The sequence below is a fragment of the Eleutherodactylus coqui genome, chromosome 5 (genome assembly GCF_035609145.1).
Source record: "Eleutherodactylus coqui strain aEleCoq1 chromosome 5, aEleCoq1.hap1, whole genome shotgun sequence".
Taxonomy (NCBI): Eukaryota; Metazoa; Chordata; class Amphibia; order Anura; family Eleutherodactylidae; genus Eleutherodactylus; species Eleutherodactylus coqui.
In genome coordinates this window covers 252,631,084-252,649,130 of record NC_089841.1, presented here as the reverse complement: position 1 = coordinate 252,649,130, position 18,047 = coordinate 252,631,084, and the positions used below count along the sequence as shown (strand labels likewise).

Below are 18,047 nucleotides of genomic sequence, written 5' to 3'. Positions count from 1 at the left end.
CCCCGCTGGTCGTTCGTCCACTGAGCCAGCTGTCCAAGTAGACAGTGCAGAAAGCAGACCGCTCTATCCACATTGCCGCAGCCTCGGTTGGTATTGAATCGAGTTCAATGGGAGCGGCCCTGGATTACTAACCCAGACTGCTGTGGACAGAGCTGTCTGTTACAGGAGTCAGTAGACTCCTCTATTCCCTGAAGTGGTAACAAGAGTCTCACCTGGCCTGTATTACATAGAAACCCACTGATCACAATGCGCACCGTATAATGCCCAATGTCTCCTCTGAGGACTCTCTGCAAAAACACTGCCAAGTTTTCTCATAGTTTGCAGCGAGATACTCTGCATTCCCCTTCCTGTCAAGGAACCCTTCTAAAGGCCCTTATATACGAAATTATTATTGTTCCATAATCACTGAACTATGTGAAAAAAACCCAATCGTTCAGAGTAAACATGGCCAACGACTGAACGAGAATTCCTTCACTTATCACTAATCATTCGTCGTTGTCAGTCGTTCCGTGTAAAAGGCGATCGTTGAGTCGTTCTCAAAACATTCTTAGACATTTTTAGAATCCCGACAGACAAATGATGGACTGAACGAGCTACGACAAGAATAAAAGGGGTTTTCTGGGGAAATACTATTGATGACCTATCATCAGGACCCCGACCGATCAGCTGAGCAGAGGCATGCTGTCAGCGCCACAAATACACGGAAGTTGGAGCGGAAGTCTCCGTGCAGACCTCTGTGTAGCGGCCGGCGCTTGTAACTGCAGGCACAGCTCTCACTGAAATCAACACAAGCTGTGCCTGCAGTTACAAGCACCGGCCACTACATAGAGGTTGGCGCAGAGGCTTCCACTCCACTGACATCATATGCCGGCTCAGCTGATCAGTCAGGGGCCCGAGTGGCGGACCTGGCCGATCAACTATTGATGATCAATCCTTATGATTGGTCATCAATAGTATTTCACTGGAAAACCCCTTTAAACGATTATATGCAACAGATGACGTTTGAAAGCGAACTACTTTTTCCTCGTCCCAACATTTAATTGCTCCGTGTAAAAGGACCCCAACAAGAAAACAACATCTATAAGTGGAGAATCCCATTAACCCTTGCCTCATCTGAAAAAGTATTTATATTAGTTGTTGAGATCCTTACCATGTTATACCACGCACTGACAATCAACTTTTCCTCTTGATCTCTTTGTGTCTTCGTTTTCTCGTACTCTTTCTACGTAAAAAAAAAAAAAATCAAATAATTAAAATGGGCCAATACTTTTTTTCAGCAAGGAATATAGTAAGCTATAGAAATATGCTGCATGTAGCACAAGCAACACTCATACTAGAATACTAAACATTAACCAGTTTGTCCTCTGATGTGCATATACGTCACAGAGGTACAGATGGGGAATGAAGAGGGCTCAGGATTAGAGCTTCCTGTATACCTGGTGGGTGATAATTGTTTGCTGTGGCAGGATTTATTATGTGAATGCTAAAAATGCAATATACTACAATAGTGAAGTACTGCAGTACATTGTAGAAGTGGTCAAAATAATTATGTAAGATTAAGCCAAATAAAATTTAAAATAAATCATCCTCCTCTCCATTTTCACACAAATGAATCTAAAAATCTAAATAATAAACATAATTGGTATGGTCATATCCAAAAAGCCTGAACCATTGAAATATTGCTTTATTTATCTCACGTGGTGAACGTTTTTTAAAAAAGGAAAAAATAGCATTTTTAGGTCACCTCGAATCCCAATGAAAATTGAAAAAAGGGCTGAGTTGTATATACCCAATAAGGGTTGTAATAAAAACTACAGCTCACCTAAAAAAAATTAAATAAAATAAAAATGAACCTTCTAAACACACAGAAAAATAAAGTTATAGGGCTCTGAGAATGACAAAATGCCCCCCCCATCAATAAAAAAAAGGGTGATTTTTAAAAACTAGTAAAACACAAAAAAAAAATGAACATGGCATCATAATGGTACTGACACATAAAATAAAGTTAACATTTCATTGTTATCACAATATTACCCAGCAAAAGCTGAAAAATGGCACAAGTGCAATTTTTCCCACCATTTCATCCCACTAAAACGTTTTACGTTTCCCAAGATATTATATGGTGCATTAAATGGTTCCACTAGAAAACAACTCATCTCGCAAAAAAACAAGCCCTCATACGGCTATGTTGACTGAAAAATAAAGTCAGTTGGCTCTCGAAGGGAGAAGATGTAAAAAACATGAAAGTGGCTGACAGTTAAAGGCATTGTGCCAACTTATAAAGTTAGCCTCTATCCGCAGAATAAGGGATAAGTTTGGCCACGGATGCAAGGAGTTTTTGTATCAAAACCGCCTTGCATCACTTTGGGGAAGTAGCGATTCTCCGATGTGGCTGACGATTGTGGAGTGTCTCCTATGGTTTTCAAATGGGAAGCCTTGGAGTGTGTGCCCCCGGTGAGATGCTGCCACTGGGCCCATTGAAAACAATGGGTGATGTGATGTGAGGGCATCCACAGAGATAGAACATGCCTTTACTACCGTTCCATGAAGAAAAATGTGGAGGCGGTACCAGCCGTGCGCACCCATGCCTGGAATAAACCCTCTTCTGTTCACATACCCGGCAAGTAAGGTTCAGATGATACGTAGAATATGGATTTCTGCTGTTCTGGCGTACAAACAACAAAACCTTTTTAAGTCTAAGTCCACGTAACACCCACCTCTAAGGAGTGGAACATCTTGTCCTTTTCTTGAAGTTGATTTTTTAAAGCTTGGATCTCTGGTCCGGTTCCCTGATTCTGCTTTGGATCCAATGTACGAATAACCTAAGTGGGGAAGAAGCAGTAAGATTTGGAAGGTATGATTGGCAATCGCTCAACTGGAGAACATTCTAAGATGTGAATAGAAGCTTACGCTTTTTGCTTTTTCTAGATATTTTTTGTAACGTTCTTCCATTTGTTTCATTTCATCTTCTTTCTTCCGTAAAGAGTCTTGCAATTCTTCAATTTTCATGGCTTTAATAGAAGTGAAGGTAAAGATTTAGTCATTTTTGCCCTGCTTGTGATAAACAGCTGATAAGGTTTGTTCTTTCATAATGATGCAAAAATGATGGAAGTTTAAAAGGCAACCTGTCGGGTTCTACAGGCCCCAAAAACTACGTTTATGGCTCAGAGGGGGGCGAGGAGTCCAGGGCAGTGATCTGTACACTCATCCACCTCCTCGTTCCCACAGACCCAACACTTCGGTCATTGAGCGGGCTCCTTGCCTTAACTGTGTGCACAACAATGTCCATAATGGGAACATATTAGTGAACTGAGTGCTAGGCGGCCAATGAGGCAAGTCTACAAACCACCCCCTTGAGCTCAGTGTCCCTGTCCCAATAGCCCATAAACTTAGTTTACGGGGTTCAAAGTACTTGACAGGTTCCCTTTAAAGCAAGGGCTACATAGAGACTTCGGTGACCAAACACACTACGTAGCCGAAGATGGCACTATTACAACCTAATGTAAGTGAATGTCGCTGTGTTCAGACTTGCAGGTTACTTTGACCCAATAATGGCAAAAAAATTCAAACTGGCCGGATTTCTTGCGATTGTCGAGTAGCAACCGTATCCACTTGCATCAGGCTGTGATGTTGCCAAGCAATATTGCGCCCTCTGGCCGTGTGGCATGTGTTCCACCAAAGCTGCCCCAAGCTTTAGACTTATTGTTAAGAAATGTATTTACTTTCCAACATGACCTGAAGATGGCGACGTACACGTGTGTTGGTAATACACTTGCATGGGTGTGCATTTGTACAACCAGAGGTTTATATTTTCTTTTGCCATGGTGCCATGATCTATGCGAAATATCATCTTTATAGGAGCCATTACAGCACCTCCAGAGGACAAATATGATTGGCTGAGCAGGCAGCGCTGCAACAATCTGCACTCAGAGCCTTCATTCACCTGAGAGGACATCATAACTCATGTCTCACAAGGTACGCCTAAAAATCTGAAGTCAGCTGATCTATATTCGTTAACAGGGGGTGGGAGGAAGCAACAAACCAGTGAAATGGAAATGAATGCACCAATATACTTATTTTGAACACATTTGCTTTAAAGTATTCTGACTTTTCAGAATAAGCTGCCGTGGGAACAAATGAGGAATAACACGATTTCTGGCCATTAGATGACTCGTATCCTGTATTTATCATCATTCCTTTGCAGCCGGTATCTCTAGTTTTCAGTTCTCTCTGAGCGGGTGAGAGGAGCCTGCTGTTCTGCTGTGTTCTATACAAGGTGCACAAAGTAAACGGCAGATTCTGCTTTCTTACTGTAACGAGCACAGAGACAGGACACGAGAGAAGTACTAAGCTGTGTAGATGTGATTTCAGCAGCTGTAATTCACTTAAGAGCTTTAGGCCTCCCTCACACAGGCGTTTGCAGAAACACTGCGTTTACTGCAGATTCCGCCCGCTTTCAGCATCGCTGGCATGCGTTATGCCAGCATTTTGGTTGCGTGTTCAGCACAGCTGAAAAAACAGCCAAGGCTGTTGATAAGAAATTTTAAAAAATACTCACCTAGCAGGTGAAATCGCTGTTCCCGGCGCCGCTGTCGGGACCTTGTGAAGCCAGCAGATTGCTCCGATTGGCTCAGACGGCTGTCACTCAGTCAATCAGAGCCAGCGCTGGATGCGTCCAATCACAGCCATTCAATAAATGAATGGCTGTGATTGGACGCATCCAGCGCTGGCTCTGATTGGTTCAGATGGCTGTCACTCAGCTGACTCAGCCAATCAGAGCAATCTCTCACTGGAAGCAGGGATTTTGAATCCCTGTCACTATGAATGTTTCTCTGCCAGCTGACAAGCCCCAAAAGCGCAGCGGGGGTCAGAGATACCAAGTTTTGCCGCGTTTTCCGCAGCGCTGAAACTGCTGCCCATTAATTTCAATGGGCGACACAAGGCTAAAAACGACCAAAAATAGAACATGAAACGCTGTCAAAGCGCAGCGTTTTCAGCCTTATGTGAGCAGCCCCATTGAAATGAATTGGAGCCTTGTACAGCGTTTAGTGCTGGGCTGAAAAAGCAGTGCTAAACGCTGTACAATGACGCCTGTGCGAGGGACGTCTTGAGCACCTCTGTAGGTGAATCATTCCGTGTAGCAACCCCATCTCCTCTTATTTCTCCATAGACTTCCATGGGCAGCATGAGTTTTCACCCTCCACCACTTTGCCTTCCATGTTATAACATTCCCACATCTCCCATGTAGATTCGCTGCAGACTTTGTGCCCGCTGCAAGGGGCAATCTGAAGCGGTTCCATATGATGTACTGTGAGCAGCTTACAGCTATTGTTGTATCGCGGCTCCAGATCCTCGATGATCGCACGTTTCTTCTGTAACTCATTGTTGGCTTCGTGAAGTTTCTCTCTGCATTCACAGAAAAAACAATATTTTTAGAAGCGCTCTTCTGGATTTCATCGTTTAAGAAGCAGGCTTCAGGCCCGTTTACAGGCAGCATTATTACAGTGACAGACGCGGCTAGTGGTTGTCTGATTTTATAAAGCTTACTGCTATTCATTTATAAACCCAAGGTTAATGCCCCAAATCCCCCCAGCCCCAGCATGGAGGGTCCCTGCCAGTCTTGGTGAAGTGGTCACACCCATCCACGTGATCTCTGCAGCCAAACATGCTGGCCACGAGCAGAGACTTAATCCGGTAACTTTAGTGTTTTGGTTTTAATAACTTTTACTGCGAGTTTACTTTCTAAAACAATCAGATGATTTATTTAATGATGAAGGACATCAAGAGGTTAATACCAGAGTAGGATAAAGCACATAAGACATATGGAAGCTTATCTCACAACAGACACCCCAGAAGTGAATGGCAGTGGGTGGGCATGCATGACCCCTCAATGATGTAAATGATGGGGCGGTGGTGGGCATGTGTGGCCACCCAATGCTATTCACTTCGGCACTGAGCCGTGGTATAGCCGGTCATAAGACAGCCCCTTTAATGGCCTGAGTTGTTGTAGACGCCACCCAAAAAACAGCACTGCGTGCAAAGAAGGATACCACGATGGCTCCCGGAGGACATCATTGTAAGGCAGGTGCAAAAAATTAAAACACCGACGCTCTTAGCCGCTGAAAACGACCGATTAGTCCGAGTCCAGAGATGTTCTTTTTCCTACATAATTAGTGTTTTCCGGGTTTGTGCGCGAATATGCGGGTGTGAATTCGGCCTAAGACTTTTATACATCTTAAGGTTTGTCAGAAGCAGTTGTGCAGGGATCGGTAATATACTTACAGATGTTCTTCAAGCTTCTTCTTTAAGAGAAGGGACTAAGTAAAAAGGGGAAAAAACAGAACTAAATATTTAATTGATCTCAATTAAAAGTATTATATAATGCTTCTAGCCAGCCACCAGTATATGTTCTAATAAAACTTAAAGGGGTTTTTGCAAGCAGTGCCATCTGTCAGTGCCGGGCTAGACGGGGGGGTTAGAGCAGAAGCCACTGCTCCAACCCTTGTGTAGTGGCTGACACTGGTAATTGCAGGCTGGGGTACCATTCATTTCAATTAGATCTGCGCCAGCCGCTACAAAGGGGTGGGCGCAGCGGCTTCCATTCCAACCTCGGTACAGCCCGGCACTGACAGCCATCCCGGTCTAGAATACCCCTTTAATCCCCTCTATAGTGCAACAGGACTACCAAGATGATTTTTAAATAAAATCACATTCACTGCAGTACTGATAAAGAGATATATAAAGATTTTAAGACCATTTTAGTGCACTGAGAAGTAATTAACAATCGTGTACTTACTATTGCCTTGTGAAAAGTCCAATTAAAAAGGCAGCATTGTAAAGAAAACCAAGCAGAAGACATTATTGCAGCTCCGTGTATAAAATGTTTTAGGTTTTATTCCTACCACCCATTGAGGGCAACATATACACAAAACTGAAGAGTAACAGTAGGCATGCAACCCCACCCAACTCTACTTCACTGGAGGCCCGTATACAGGTGACCCGGCACTAACCGGCTGCAGGCTTACAAACTATCGATTCTACTTAAGAACCCCCGCTTTGTTTCCATTTCCAAACTGAACCGGCGGCTCCAAGCGTTGATGACAACGATGAGGTAAACCTGCCTCAACTGATCCATGCAAAACGGTCATCATTGATACCGGAGCATCCAAGTCTGGCCAAACATTCTGCAGATTGTCGCCAGCTGCGGCGCCTCTACTACATGATGCATCGATCCGTGCGTTGTGGAGTTCATCTCAGCGCTCCTGTGCCCCTATGACGCGCATTTTGTTCTCTGACCAATCCTTAAATCTGGTCTACGGTTGCGGTATCATACTAAACGTCTCTCATTACCCAGCTGTACACGGCGCTACAATGAAACCTCTTAAAAAACTCATCTCTTTGATGAAATGGTTCTTAAAGGCATCTGCACTCCTTAATATTTCTCCAGACACAAAAGAATAACAAATCAGCCGTTTCCATGGGAGCGATCGGCTCAACGGTTACTTTGCATCCTGCTCCCGGATCAAGCGATTGGCCCAACACTGCATTGATCGGCACAGCTGCGACTAAATCTAGACGGGTAGGCCGTTTCTGACAACACATTCCCTTTAAGTGCAAGTCACTGATGTCAGAATTGGTTCAGCGATTAATATGTACTAACCAAGTCCTAACCAAGGCTCCAACTCAGATCAGTAGAGGAAAAAGTTTACATTTTACAAAACTTTCCCAAGTTTAAATATTTACAAAGAATCTTTCTATACCCCAAACTTTTAAAATGATGCAGAAAACAAGCGGCCCGGAGCAGCCGGCGTACATTAGTGAAGCAGAACTCTGATCTTACTGCACAGGAAGCTTTTCAGCACTGAACTAGGAAGTGAATAATTCTACAACTTACATCTTCGGCCTTCGCTCCTTGCTCTTGTAAGGACTTCTGCAGTTCTTCCACTTGTGACTGTACTTCTATTAGTCTCTGATTTACAAGCCTGTGGAAAATAGAGGGGAAAAAAAGAGATGGTTTGTAAACTGGTTGTTTTGTAAAAGAAAAAAAAATTAGGCTGGGTTCACAGGGGGAAAATTTGCCGCGGAAATGCCGTCCGGAATTTCGCTGCAGCAAATCCACCTGTGGCGGTTAATTCTGGGATTAGCCAGCCACGTGGACGAGATTTGTGAAAAATCTCGTCCACACGGGACGGCCAATCCGTTGTGGCAAAGCCAGCAGAAGCCGGCGCTGCAGCGCGGATTCTCCAGCCATAGCATCTCAATTTCTTTCCCCGTTGCGGCTGCACTCTTCTTTATGGGAGCGCCGGCCGCAACAGAAAAGAGTGTGCCAAGCCGCTCCAAAACTCTGGTGAGCTTTCCGCTGGGAATACGTCCCGTGTGACCCCAGCCTTAGTTTTATTTTTATGACCGCTTTATGACGACAGCGGGATTGTAGCGATTGAGACCTGCAGGCTTACCTCTGTGACAGTAGGCCCTGAAAATCAGGCAGGGGATGCAGATTTGTGGTAATGTATCCCAAATAAAGGTTTCTACATCGTCTGAACAATAGCCGGTCATACAAACTGCAGATACACAGACGGAAAATCGCAGCACGCTCTATTTTAGTACGGTGTATGCACAGACTGCTTCCACTGAAGTCAATGGAAGCTGGCCAATCCGTGGCCTGTCCACAATTGACATTGCGGACAGGTTGTGGATTCCACATCATTGCTAGGCAACGGAGCGGTAAAATCTGTACTGTGCATGTCTGATGGCGAGTCGTCCGGACCATCCATAGTCAGAAGAAAGACGACGACTGTCAGCTACACGGGGTCATGGCCGGCACAGGCTCAGATACCACTGGAGGATCTCGCATCCGGAATCCGCCCCCGGCGTGTGCAGCCGGCCTAAAGCTGGCCTCCCTGATTTGCAGGGAAGCCTAGCATCTACCTTCCGAAGGTAAGGTCCAATTAGCACTGCAGTGTGCCGCAGGGAACACATACAGCAGTTAGTACTGCGTGTGCAGAGACATTAACAAGTAAACAGCACAGTAACACCGTATCATAAGCTAGAAGAAAAAAAAACATTCAGTTCAGCTTATTACCTTCCCAGAGGAAGGCAAAACCTCCCCTCCCGAGGAGCTACTGATAACCTCTCTGGGTATTGTAGTCCGCCCATTCCATTTATTACTTTAGTTGCCCGCCATTGTACCCGCCCAAGCTCTGATATGTCCTTCTTGAGTACCGGTGCCCCAAACTGTCCACAATATTCCATGTGGGGTCTGACCAGTGACTTGTAAAGAGGAAGAACAATGTTCTTACCATGCGCCCCTAGACCTCTTTTGATGCACCCAATGACTCTGTTTGCCTTGGCAGCAGCTGCCTGACACTGGTTACTCCAGCTAAGCTCCCAGTTAACTAAAATCCTGAAGTCCTTTCCTAGATCAGTGTTACCCAGTGGTTTCCCATGTAGTGTGTAATGGTGACATGTATTTACCTTCCCATGTGCAGAACCTTACATCTACCAGTGTTAAACCTCATTTCCCACTTTTCTGCCTCCAACTTCTCCAGATCCTCTTGTAACCACATTCTGTTCTCTTGTGTTAATTACTTTACATAGTTTTATATCATCTGCAAATATTGATATTTTCCTTCTACAATCCTTCGACCAGCTCATTAATAAATATATTAAGAACAGGCCCAAAACCGACCCCTGTAGTACCCCACTAGTAACGCTTCTAATACTGCCCCCTGTGTTACCCCACTAGTAACAGTGACCCAGAGTATGTACCATTAATAACCCCCCTCTGCTTTCTATCACTGACTAGTTACTTACCCGCTTACACACATTTTCCCCAGACCAAGCATTCTCATCTTATATACCAACCTTTTATGTGGTACAGTATCAAGCGCTTTGAAAAAGTCCAGATACACAAGATCCAGTGACTCTCCCCAGTACAGTCTAGAACGTACCTCCTCGTAGAAGCTGATCAGGTTGGTGTGACAGGAGCGACCCCTCCATAAACCCATGCCGATATGGAGTTATACAGCTATCTTTTGGGGGGTGCTTTAGGATGGGATCTCTTAGAAACCCATCAAATGTTTTACCCCACCAGATTGAGACTTACCGGCCTGTAGTTTCCAGGTTCGCCTTTTGAACCCTTTTTGAATATCGGCACCTCATTGGCTATGAGCCAATCCACTGGAACAGTGGCGATATGTCCATTTTAATCATTTTAAGGCAGCTTTGTACTTTTTCCTTCGTTAGACTGGTCATATTTAATGGATAGTTTACTTTTTAAGTCCTTTTCTACATGGCCGTGAAAATTGTACGAGATCTGTGTGTTGTGAGATGCACAAATATGAACCCCATTCTTTTAATGGAGTCATATACATGAGCGATTTTTTCTCGCATCGCATTGTAGTGCAGAATTAAAAATCGCGGCATGGCCTACAACTTCCAATCAAACAGGAAAACACACTGCAGGGCGTGTGATGCGAGGTTTCCCACTGAAAACAATGGGAAACACTAACCGATTCTCCTGCGGGAAAGGCAATTGTCTTTCCAGTTTACATAAATCTCCCATAATTACCCAACTGTGATTTGCCACTTCATCTACGCATCTGCCATAAGCCCCATTTAGATGGTACGAATGTCGGGCAAACGATGCTCGACAGTCGTCCCCGCAAATACTTGCTCCCCTGTTGCTGCACGCGAGCTAGTATCGCTGGCTCACATCGGGGCGGCTGGAGTTTTTTCTCCTCGCTTCCCCGCCATTGACTTAACATAGCGGCCGTTCAGTTCTGAATGGACGCTATTTACACTGAGCAATCGGCTCATCGTCCATCGTTTATGCGGCAGCACGGGAGCGAGTATGCGTGAGCACAAGTTTCGGGCATAGTTTGCCCAACGTTCTAAATGGGCTTTAAGTAATAGATTTTAGTGGCTTCCTGATATTTGCTGGTCCACAGAAGACCCCTATGAGGATATTATTGTTTTTCCCTCCATGTATCTCTACCCATCATCTAATAGCAATGGCAGGTTTGGTTCTTTCTGCATCGCACATCAACAGAGATGGAAGAAGTTGGCCAGATCTCAGCCTCTCCTCCAGGCAGCAGACATATGTACTTCACACCTGTTCTCCGTCTCCAGCTCGTTCTTCCGGGTGTTTGCATCATCAAGCAGGCTCTGCAGCAGAGTGATCTTCTCATTGTCTGATCCTTCTTGATTAATTTTTAACATCTTGTTTTCATGCTGAAGGCGAATCAGTTTCTCCCTTGAGAAAAAACACATTATGATTAGTTGCTTGCTGCTTCGTAATTTCAGTGTGATTTTGCAATTAAGTTCATTACTGTATCGCGGCGGCGGCAGCCTTTCAGACAATCAGAACATTCATTGTATTTCCAATAATCAAATACTGCAGTTTATCCAAAAGGGGGGGGGAAATCTAACATTCTGCACATACAAAATAGTTCAACCGCATCAATCAGCAAGTCATTACCAGAGCACAACCACTTCATCGCTAGTAGCTGATCTTAAAGGGTTTGTCCGATTTCAACAATCCCCTTTAAGGCTTATTCACATGAACGATATTCTTGCGCGGGTTTTGTGAGACGCACCAAAAACTCACGTGGATATCAAATCCATTTTGAATGGACTTCTTGACGTTCTGTCGTGGGGCGTTCCCACAGAACGCCTCGCCCATTGTTATCAATGGGCTCACCGTATGGCACCTGCATGCGGGGTGACGTGATGGACCCCCACACAGAGACTCTTTGTAACCACTCTACACACTGGCTGAGATAGGAGGGTTCCCTCTATTAACTAGTAATGTATATTAAAATGGGGTTTTCTAACCCGGCCAATCCTTTTTAACCTAATGGGATAATTAAAAATCCTATTTAATTAATTTGGATAGCGATGGAGGAGGGTCCAGTTACCTTTGTGAAATCTATTAGAGGTGACGTGTTAATGAGTATTTAAGAGGGATTGTAACGTAATAGAAATAGCCACAATGTTAGCACACGACGATCCAAGGAGTACATTAGGGAACCTCGATAAAAGCGTGGGTTTTCCCATCGAGTGTTAAGGCCCATTTACACGTAACGATTATGACTCAAAAGTTGTTCAAAAGACCGAAAAGTCATAGTTCAGCCGCAAAGAGATCAATTATCTCTCAATAGACCGCATGCTGTGTTCTCCACGGGAGTCCGATTACATTGTATTCTGCCGGCAGGTGCAAGAAGAACAATGCAGCTATTTGCACAGCAGGGCGTGTGATTATTCACACACTGGGCTCTGCAAAAAGCTTATCAAGGTCCTTTTACATGCAAATGAAGATGATAAAGTGTTAATGGCCATTAATGTCCATTAACACTTTATGCAAAAAGATTGCTCAAACGTTAAGTCTTTCAATAGATTATCGTTGCATGTAAATGGGTCTTTATGTACTAATCCTCATGGATTTAATGACCTTGAAGGATAAGGCATTGAGTGCATGTGATACGCGATCACCAGGCACAGGTCTTTTCCAACAAACAACAGACTCCAGCCTGAATATACGACCCCTTAAATATAGAGATTTTATGGTAAGCACAGAAGACTTTTCTCTTCTCGTTCATCTGGGGACACGGCCGTGGGTATAGCTAATGCCACTAGGAGGCAGACACTAAGCAAGAAAAAAAAAAAAAGATACTTGTGCAATCTTCTGAAGTAATTGAATCTGAAACCTTACATTTATATCTTAAAGGGCACCTGTGACTAAAATGTATGAAGAAGGGAAGCAGCACTTAAAGATTTGCAGTGGAACGTGGACTTCTTCACAAGGCACCGTTTCAGATCCTCCACGGAGCCCTTTGCAAGGTCTTCTATTGCCTTGTGAAGAATGGATGACTGAATCCACATCCGAGTGCTGCGCTCCTTCTCTTCATGCGTTCTCCTGGATTGCAGATTTGGGGTCTGACCTCTGGGAGTTTTTGCACTCACACTTTTAATTACTGCGCTGCACCAATTTTGTACACCTTTGTGATTAAACTAGATTTACTCTATAGAGTATATATAAGTGGCAGTATGACTAAGAGTACCCTTACATGGGACGGCTGTAAGGCACATAAGAGCCCAAACTGCAGTCCCATGGACTACTGCCCGACTATCACTCCTGTGTTGAACATTCGATCAAGTGAGCCGGAGCCAGACGGCTGCCACCATTCACTGTAAACAGGAGTCACACAGTTATCGGCTCCCGTTCACATGGGCCAATAGACACTTGGTTTTTATTTCTGCTAAATACAAAGGGACATCGACAGGTGAGCAATTTCCTGTTTAGTGCCCCGTTGGCGTCCCATATAAGTGGGATTATTATTATAATTGCCCCGTGTAAAGATACTTTAGGCAGGCTGCACATGAACAGGTCAGATTTCGCATGTGGCAGTCTGCAGTGGAATCCAGCCCTGAGCCCGGCCAGCGACCACGCATACCTGTGAATGTCTGCATTGTGGATAGCTCCAGCGGCTCGCTGTTGCACAGTACAGATTTTTTAATGTATTTATTTTTTTAAATCTCGGTTTTTCCGGCGCCTTCGCTAGGCGATGATGCGGCTCCCACGACCTATGTGCAACGTCAATTGTGGATGGGCCGCGGGCCAGGCGTCTGCCACTGACTTCAATGTAAGCCATCCACGCGGAAACTGCAGGAAAATAGAACATGCTGCGATTTTTCCTCCACTTGCGGAAAATTCGTTTCTTCCGAGTGTGTGGGAAAAAGATTTTGCACAGCATGTTCCGTACGGCATTTGCTGCAGACGCCATCCGCGGATTCCGCAATGCAAATCCATTTGTGAGCCACTAGCCTAAAACTTACTTAATTTTGTATGTAACCTGGGCGCCATGATGCTACGAGTTCAGAACTGTAACGCCGCAGCAATTAGGCACCACAACAGCCGCTGGGAGGGCAATCGCGCTCCTGGCAGAGGACAGTTTAGTACTGCTCTTTTTGTTATTTTAAGACAGTTGGACCTATAAGTAACTGGACCACCCATTTAATGATCACGGTGGTCTGAGCACTACCTCCTGCATGGAATAACGCTAGGAAGTCAAGAGTTCTTTCATTCCCAGGCACTTCACTATTGACAGATCGGCCTTACATGCTGATATTTTCCCTAACGATACTTACTTTATTTCTGGGGTAATGATTTCTGCAGCGAGGCTGTCCGCTGGTTCCTGGTTACCTAATGGCATTAACCCTGTCAAAGTACAATAAGTTATTAAAAAGACCATCCAATCAAAGTAGTAAGATTATGGCATCAAGATCAACAGAGCTTCCATGTAATAATCATCTTTATTAGTAAAGCGCCAACTTATTCCGCAGCGCTATACCATGTAAGTGCCCCAACACAGATCCGGTCAGGATGAACGCCCCTCACCTGCGGTGGTAAGCTGCCCCTCCTGAGCCTGCACACATCTCAGCTCTTCAATGGTTTCCTTCAGAGAATCTCTTTCCGATCTTAGTCTCTGTTATAAGAATACACAAATACTCCATGAGGTAATGGGGAGACTGCGCAGCGCATTAAGTAAGTCACAGGCTGCGCGACAGCTGAGCAAATTAGACCTTTAATATACTGAATATACCGTGACATTAAAGAGGATTTCTGCAACACCTGCAAAAACTGTAACAAATAAATTATACAGATTGTACAATTATTGCAGCTGTAGCGTCACAAACCGCTCTGAGAATCCCCACCACCATCTGTACCGCTGGGTGCAAGCAGGTGTAGTCCATACAATATACAGAACTGACAGCGTGCTGCCGGCCCCTAGACCCATCCTTATGGGGCTACATAACTATTATTTTACAGGCATTAATATTAAAGTGGTTATAAGAAAAGTATGTAATGGCAAGAAATGTATAAGAAACATCCACCATGCCATTACTCACATGTTAAATCCCCTACGGCTCCAGTGCTGAGGCTTGGGTGGTCCCTGCAGTGGTGACATGCAGTTCATCCACAAGACCGCCGCAGGTATTACTGTTGCATGCACTGCATAAGCCTATTGAGGTCAATACCTGGCTGCAGCCACGTGAATGTGTGGCACGTCACCGCTGCAAGTACCACCAGTTGGGACCACCTGAGTTGGCGCAGTGGAGACTTAACAGGTAAGTGATGGTCATTATATTTTACAACATTTCTTGACGCTGCTTTACTTTCTTACATTCCCACACAAGACCTTTAAATAACAACGAAGCAATAAAAGCAAACTAATTAAAGGCGTCTAAACTGATTGTAGAGCTTCTAGATGCCTCGGGGAGGTCTGATGCAGATGCTGGGTGACAAGCCCGGGCTCACAGTTGGCAGGCAGTTCATCATGTGTTCACTGGGGCTAAGGTGGGAGATCTGTGCAGTCAGTTAGAGGGGTATTCTGACTGCCAGACAAAACTGCAGCTGCTCAAAATAATGCATTTTACAACTATTCCTAGAAACAAAAACAGTTCTTCCTAAATATGTGTTGTAAGTTCCTGCAGTTCGAGTTACTCTACGCGGTACTGATGAATAGCAAGAACCCCGACCTTCAGGAGACTCATGGCTGGTCAGGCGGGGCACACAAGGGTCATTTCATTGGAAAGATGGTATCTAATGACACCAACATCTTCAAAGTCACTAAACTCTTCACTAGGTGTTCTATGGAGATGGCATGAAATGTACTTTACTCCACATGTTAGTAATCGATGCGGCAGAAGGGGAATTCACTTACTCTTGCTAATGTCCTATAGATATAGCAGTGAGTGGGATTTACTAACAGCTGCTGAGCAGCCACTTGCTAAAATACATACATCTATACATACACCCCTCGTTTCCCTGATTATAGATAGATAGATAGATAGATAGATAGATAGATAGATAGATAGATAGATATACAGACACAGTACAAAATACGTGGACAGATCTGCCTCGGTGCCTCTTGCTCCCGTATTGTGGCTGCACATACTTACATCCTTCTCTTTTTGTAAGCTGTCAATTTTTTCTTTTAACCTCTTGTACTCAAACTCCAATTTGTCGGCTTTTTTGGATTCTTCTGACAGTCTATTCTGAAGCTCCACAACCTGTTAAGAAAGTTGTATTAGAAGAGAGATTAAAGCCTAATGTGAGACAGCGGTGCTATAGTGGGTGTACCTACCTGCCTCTTGTAGGTCTCCAGCTGGCTGCGAGCGGCATTGGCCTTCCTGAGCTCCTCCTCCAGGCTGACGGTGTTTTGCATGTACATGGTGTTCTTCTCCTCCAGCAGCTTCACCTGCCTCCGCAGATCTCCCAGGTCTTCCAGCTTTTTCTTGTAAGTCTCTACCTGACTTTCTAACTTTGCTACTTTATCCGATGAATGTCTGAAAGAACAAATCGCACAATTCCGGGATGTAAACGCTATTCGTAAACACATATGTAGCTTCAAGTATTGAAACATTATACTTCAGAATGAATAGGCACCTTACAACCGTGACTACCCGCTAAGCAGGAGACCTGGAAGACACCTTTTTGGTGATCCCACAGAGGAATCCAGCTCTGTGCCCGGCTGGGGACCCTGCGTACCTGTCTTCTTTATCTTACTGCGTATGGCCCGGATGGCTCGCCGCCAGACATGCGCAGTACAGATGATGCGAAATCAGTAACCTGTCCACAATGTTAATTATGGGCGAGCTGTGGGTCAGTCAACTTCCATTGACTTCAATGGAAGCCGTCCGTATGGACAGCGCACTAAAATAGAGCATGCTGTGATATTTCCTCTGTGAGCGGGGGAAAAAATAGAAATAAATGAATAAATTGCAATTGATTTCCGCTCGTGTGCAGGAAAAAGTGCTTTTCCATAACATGCTATGGAAGGTATTTGCTGGGGAACCCAGAGGCGGACGCCTGTTTCAGATTCCGCAATGCAAATATCCCCGCGTGCAGCTGGCCTCAGGCTGCTCTCACACAGCCCACTTTCTACAGCGCTCAGCGTGGCGTTTCAAACACTATGCCAAGCGCTGTAAAACGCTCCCATTGATTACAATGGGGCCTTGCAGACTAGCGTTTGAAGGCTGCAATTTTCAGGCGCCGTCTGCTCCATTTTCATGCATTTTAGTGCTGTTTAACACACTTTATCACCTATCACAACGATGGGGTGCGTTAAAAACGCTGCCAACGTGTTCAAAACCACAGAACGAAATCGTGGTAAAACACTGGGGTTTCGAACGGGGTGTCTTGCGAACGCATGTGAGAGCGGCCTTAACGTAAAAAAGTTTTAGAAGTGGTTGCTGTTTTACAGCAATACACCGCATCCAATGTCTTGCAAGGCTATCCCCTGGGAGAGGACACTGCAGAAATCAGCGATAATCAGTAAAAAAACTAAAGGTTTACAATCTTATGCAAAAAAAGCCAACATGGTTTTGCCATAATTCTGTTATTGCATGTACCCACAATGTGGGCTACAACCCTAGAGGAGTCCATGCCATGAGACAGCCAGCTGGAAGTACTTATGCGGCCCGGAGCACTGCCAGCTGATTCTAGAAGTGTACGCCAAATGTATGATAACATGGGACGAGTTAAAGAAATCGCTGCTGGGCGTGAGCCGCCCATCGAAAGGTTTTAGCGGTCATTTGCTTACCGCGTGACAATCATATTTCGGTTTTGGAGCATCTGATAAGATTAAAGGTTCCGTTCATCTACCTGTCGCACATGTAATCATACAATTGTCTTACAAGATCAACCGGCAGACTTCCTTTAAGATGCTAATATATTTCTCTCCATAGGCACAAACCATGAAATGTATATCACAAGCCAGCCACCCACAGAGCCCGGCAGGCAGCGGACACATTGTTGCATGCTGTGGACCGACAGCACGATACATTGAAATACAAGACAACACAAATCTAGCAATGACTAGTTAACCCTTTCCAAGCCACATAACCACTGAAGCCTGTACAGCTCCGATGTTGGGAGACGTCAGACAGTGCATACTTACAGTAATCTGCTAGTCTCTACGCTGCTCTGGAGAGTCCAATCATGTGGTTACTGGCTTTAGCCAGCAGATGGCACTGTTGTATAA

General features: G+C 44.7%; 1 protein-coding gene across 2 annotated transcripts in view; it reads right to left on the bottom strand.

Annotated features, from left to right (window-relative positions):
• Positions 1 to 18,047, bottom strand: part of HOOK3 (hook microtubule tethering protein 3) — a 70,490-nt gene that overhangs the window by 11,824 nt on the left and 40,619 nt on the right. For both annotated transcript variants that reach the window (XM_066604494.1, XM_066604495.1), the window contains 11 exons: positions 16,149 to 16,350; positions 15,964 to 16,074; positions 14,399 to 14,486; positions 14,149 to 14,218; positions 11,114 to 11,254; positions 7,895 to 7,982; positions 6,283 to 6,317; positions 5,324 to 5,406; positions 2,911 to 3,011; positions 2,718 to 2,822; positions 1,151 to 1,222 (listed from right to left, as the gene is read on the bottom strand). In XM_066604494.1, coding sequence (XP_066460591.1) covers positions 1,151 to 1,222; positions 2,718 to 2,822; positions 2,911 to 3,011; positions 5,324 to 5,406; positions 6,283 to 6,317; positions 7,895 to 7,982; positions 11,114 to 11,254; positions 14,149 to 14,218; positions 14,399 to 14,486; positions 15,964 to 16,074; positions 16,149 to 16,350 — 1,096 coding nt within the window. The remainder of the gene's footprint in view (positions 1 to 1,150; positions 1,223 to 2,717; positions 2,823 to 2,910; positions 3,012 to 5,323; positions 5,407 to 6,282; positions 6,318 to 7,894; positions 7,983 to 11,113; positions 11,255 to 14,148; positions 14,219 to 14,398; positions 14,487 to 15,963; positions 16,075 to 16,148; positions 16,351 to 18,047) is intronic.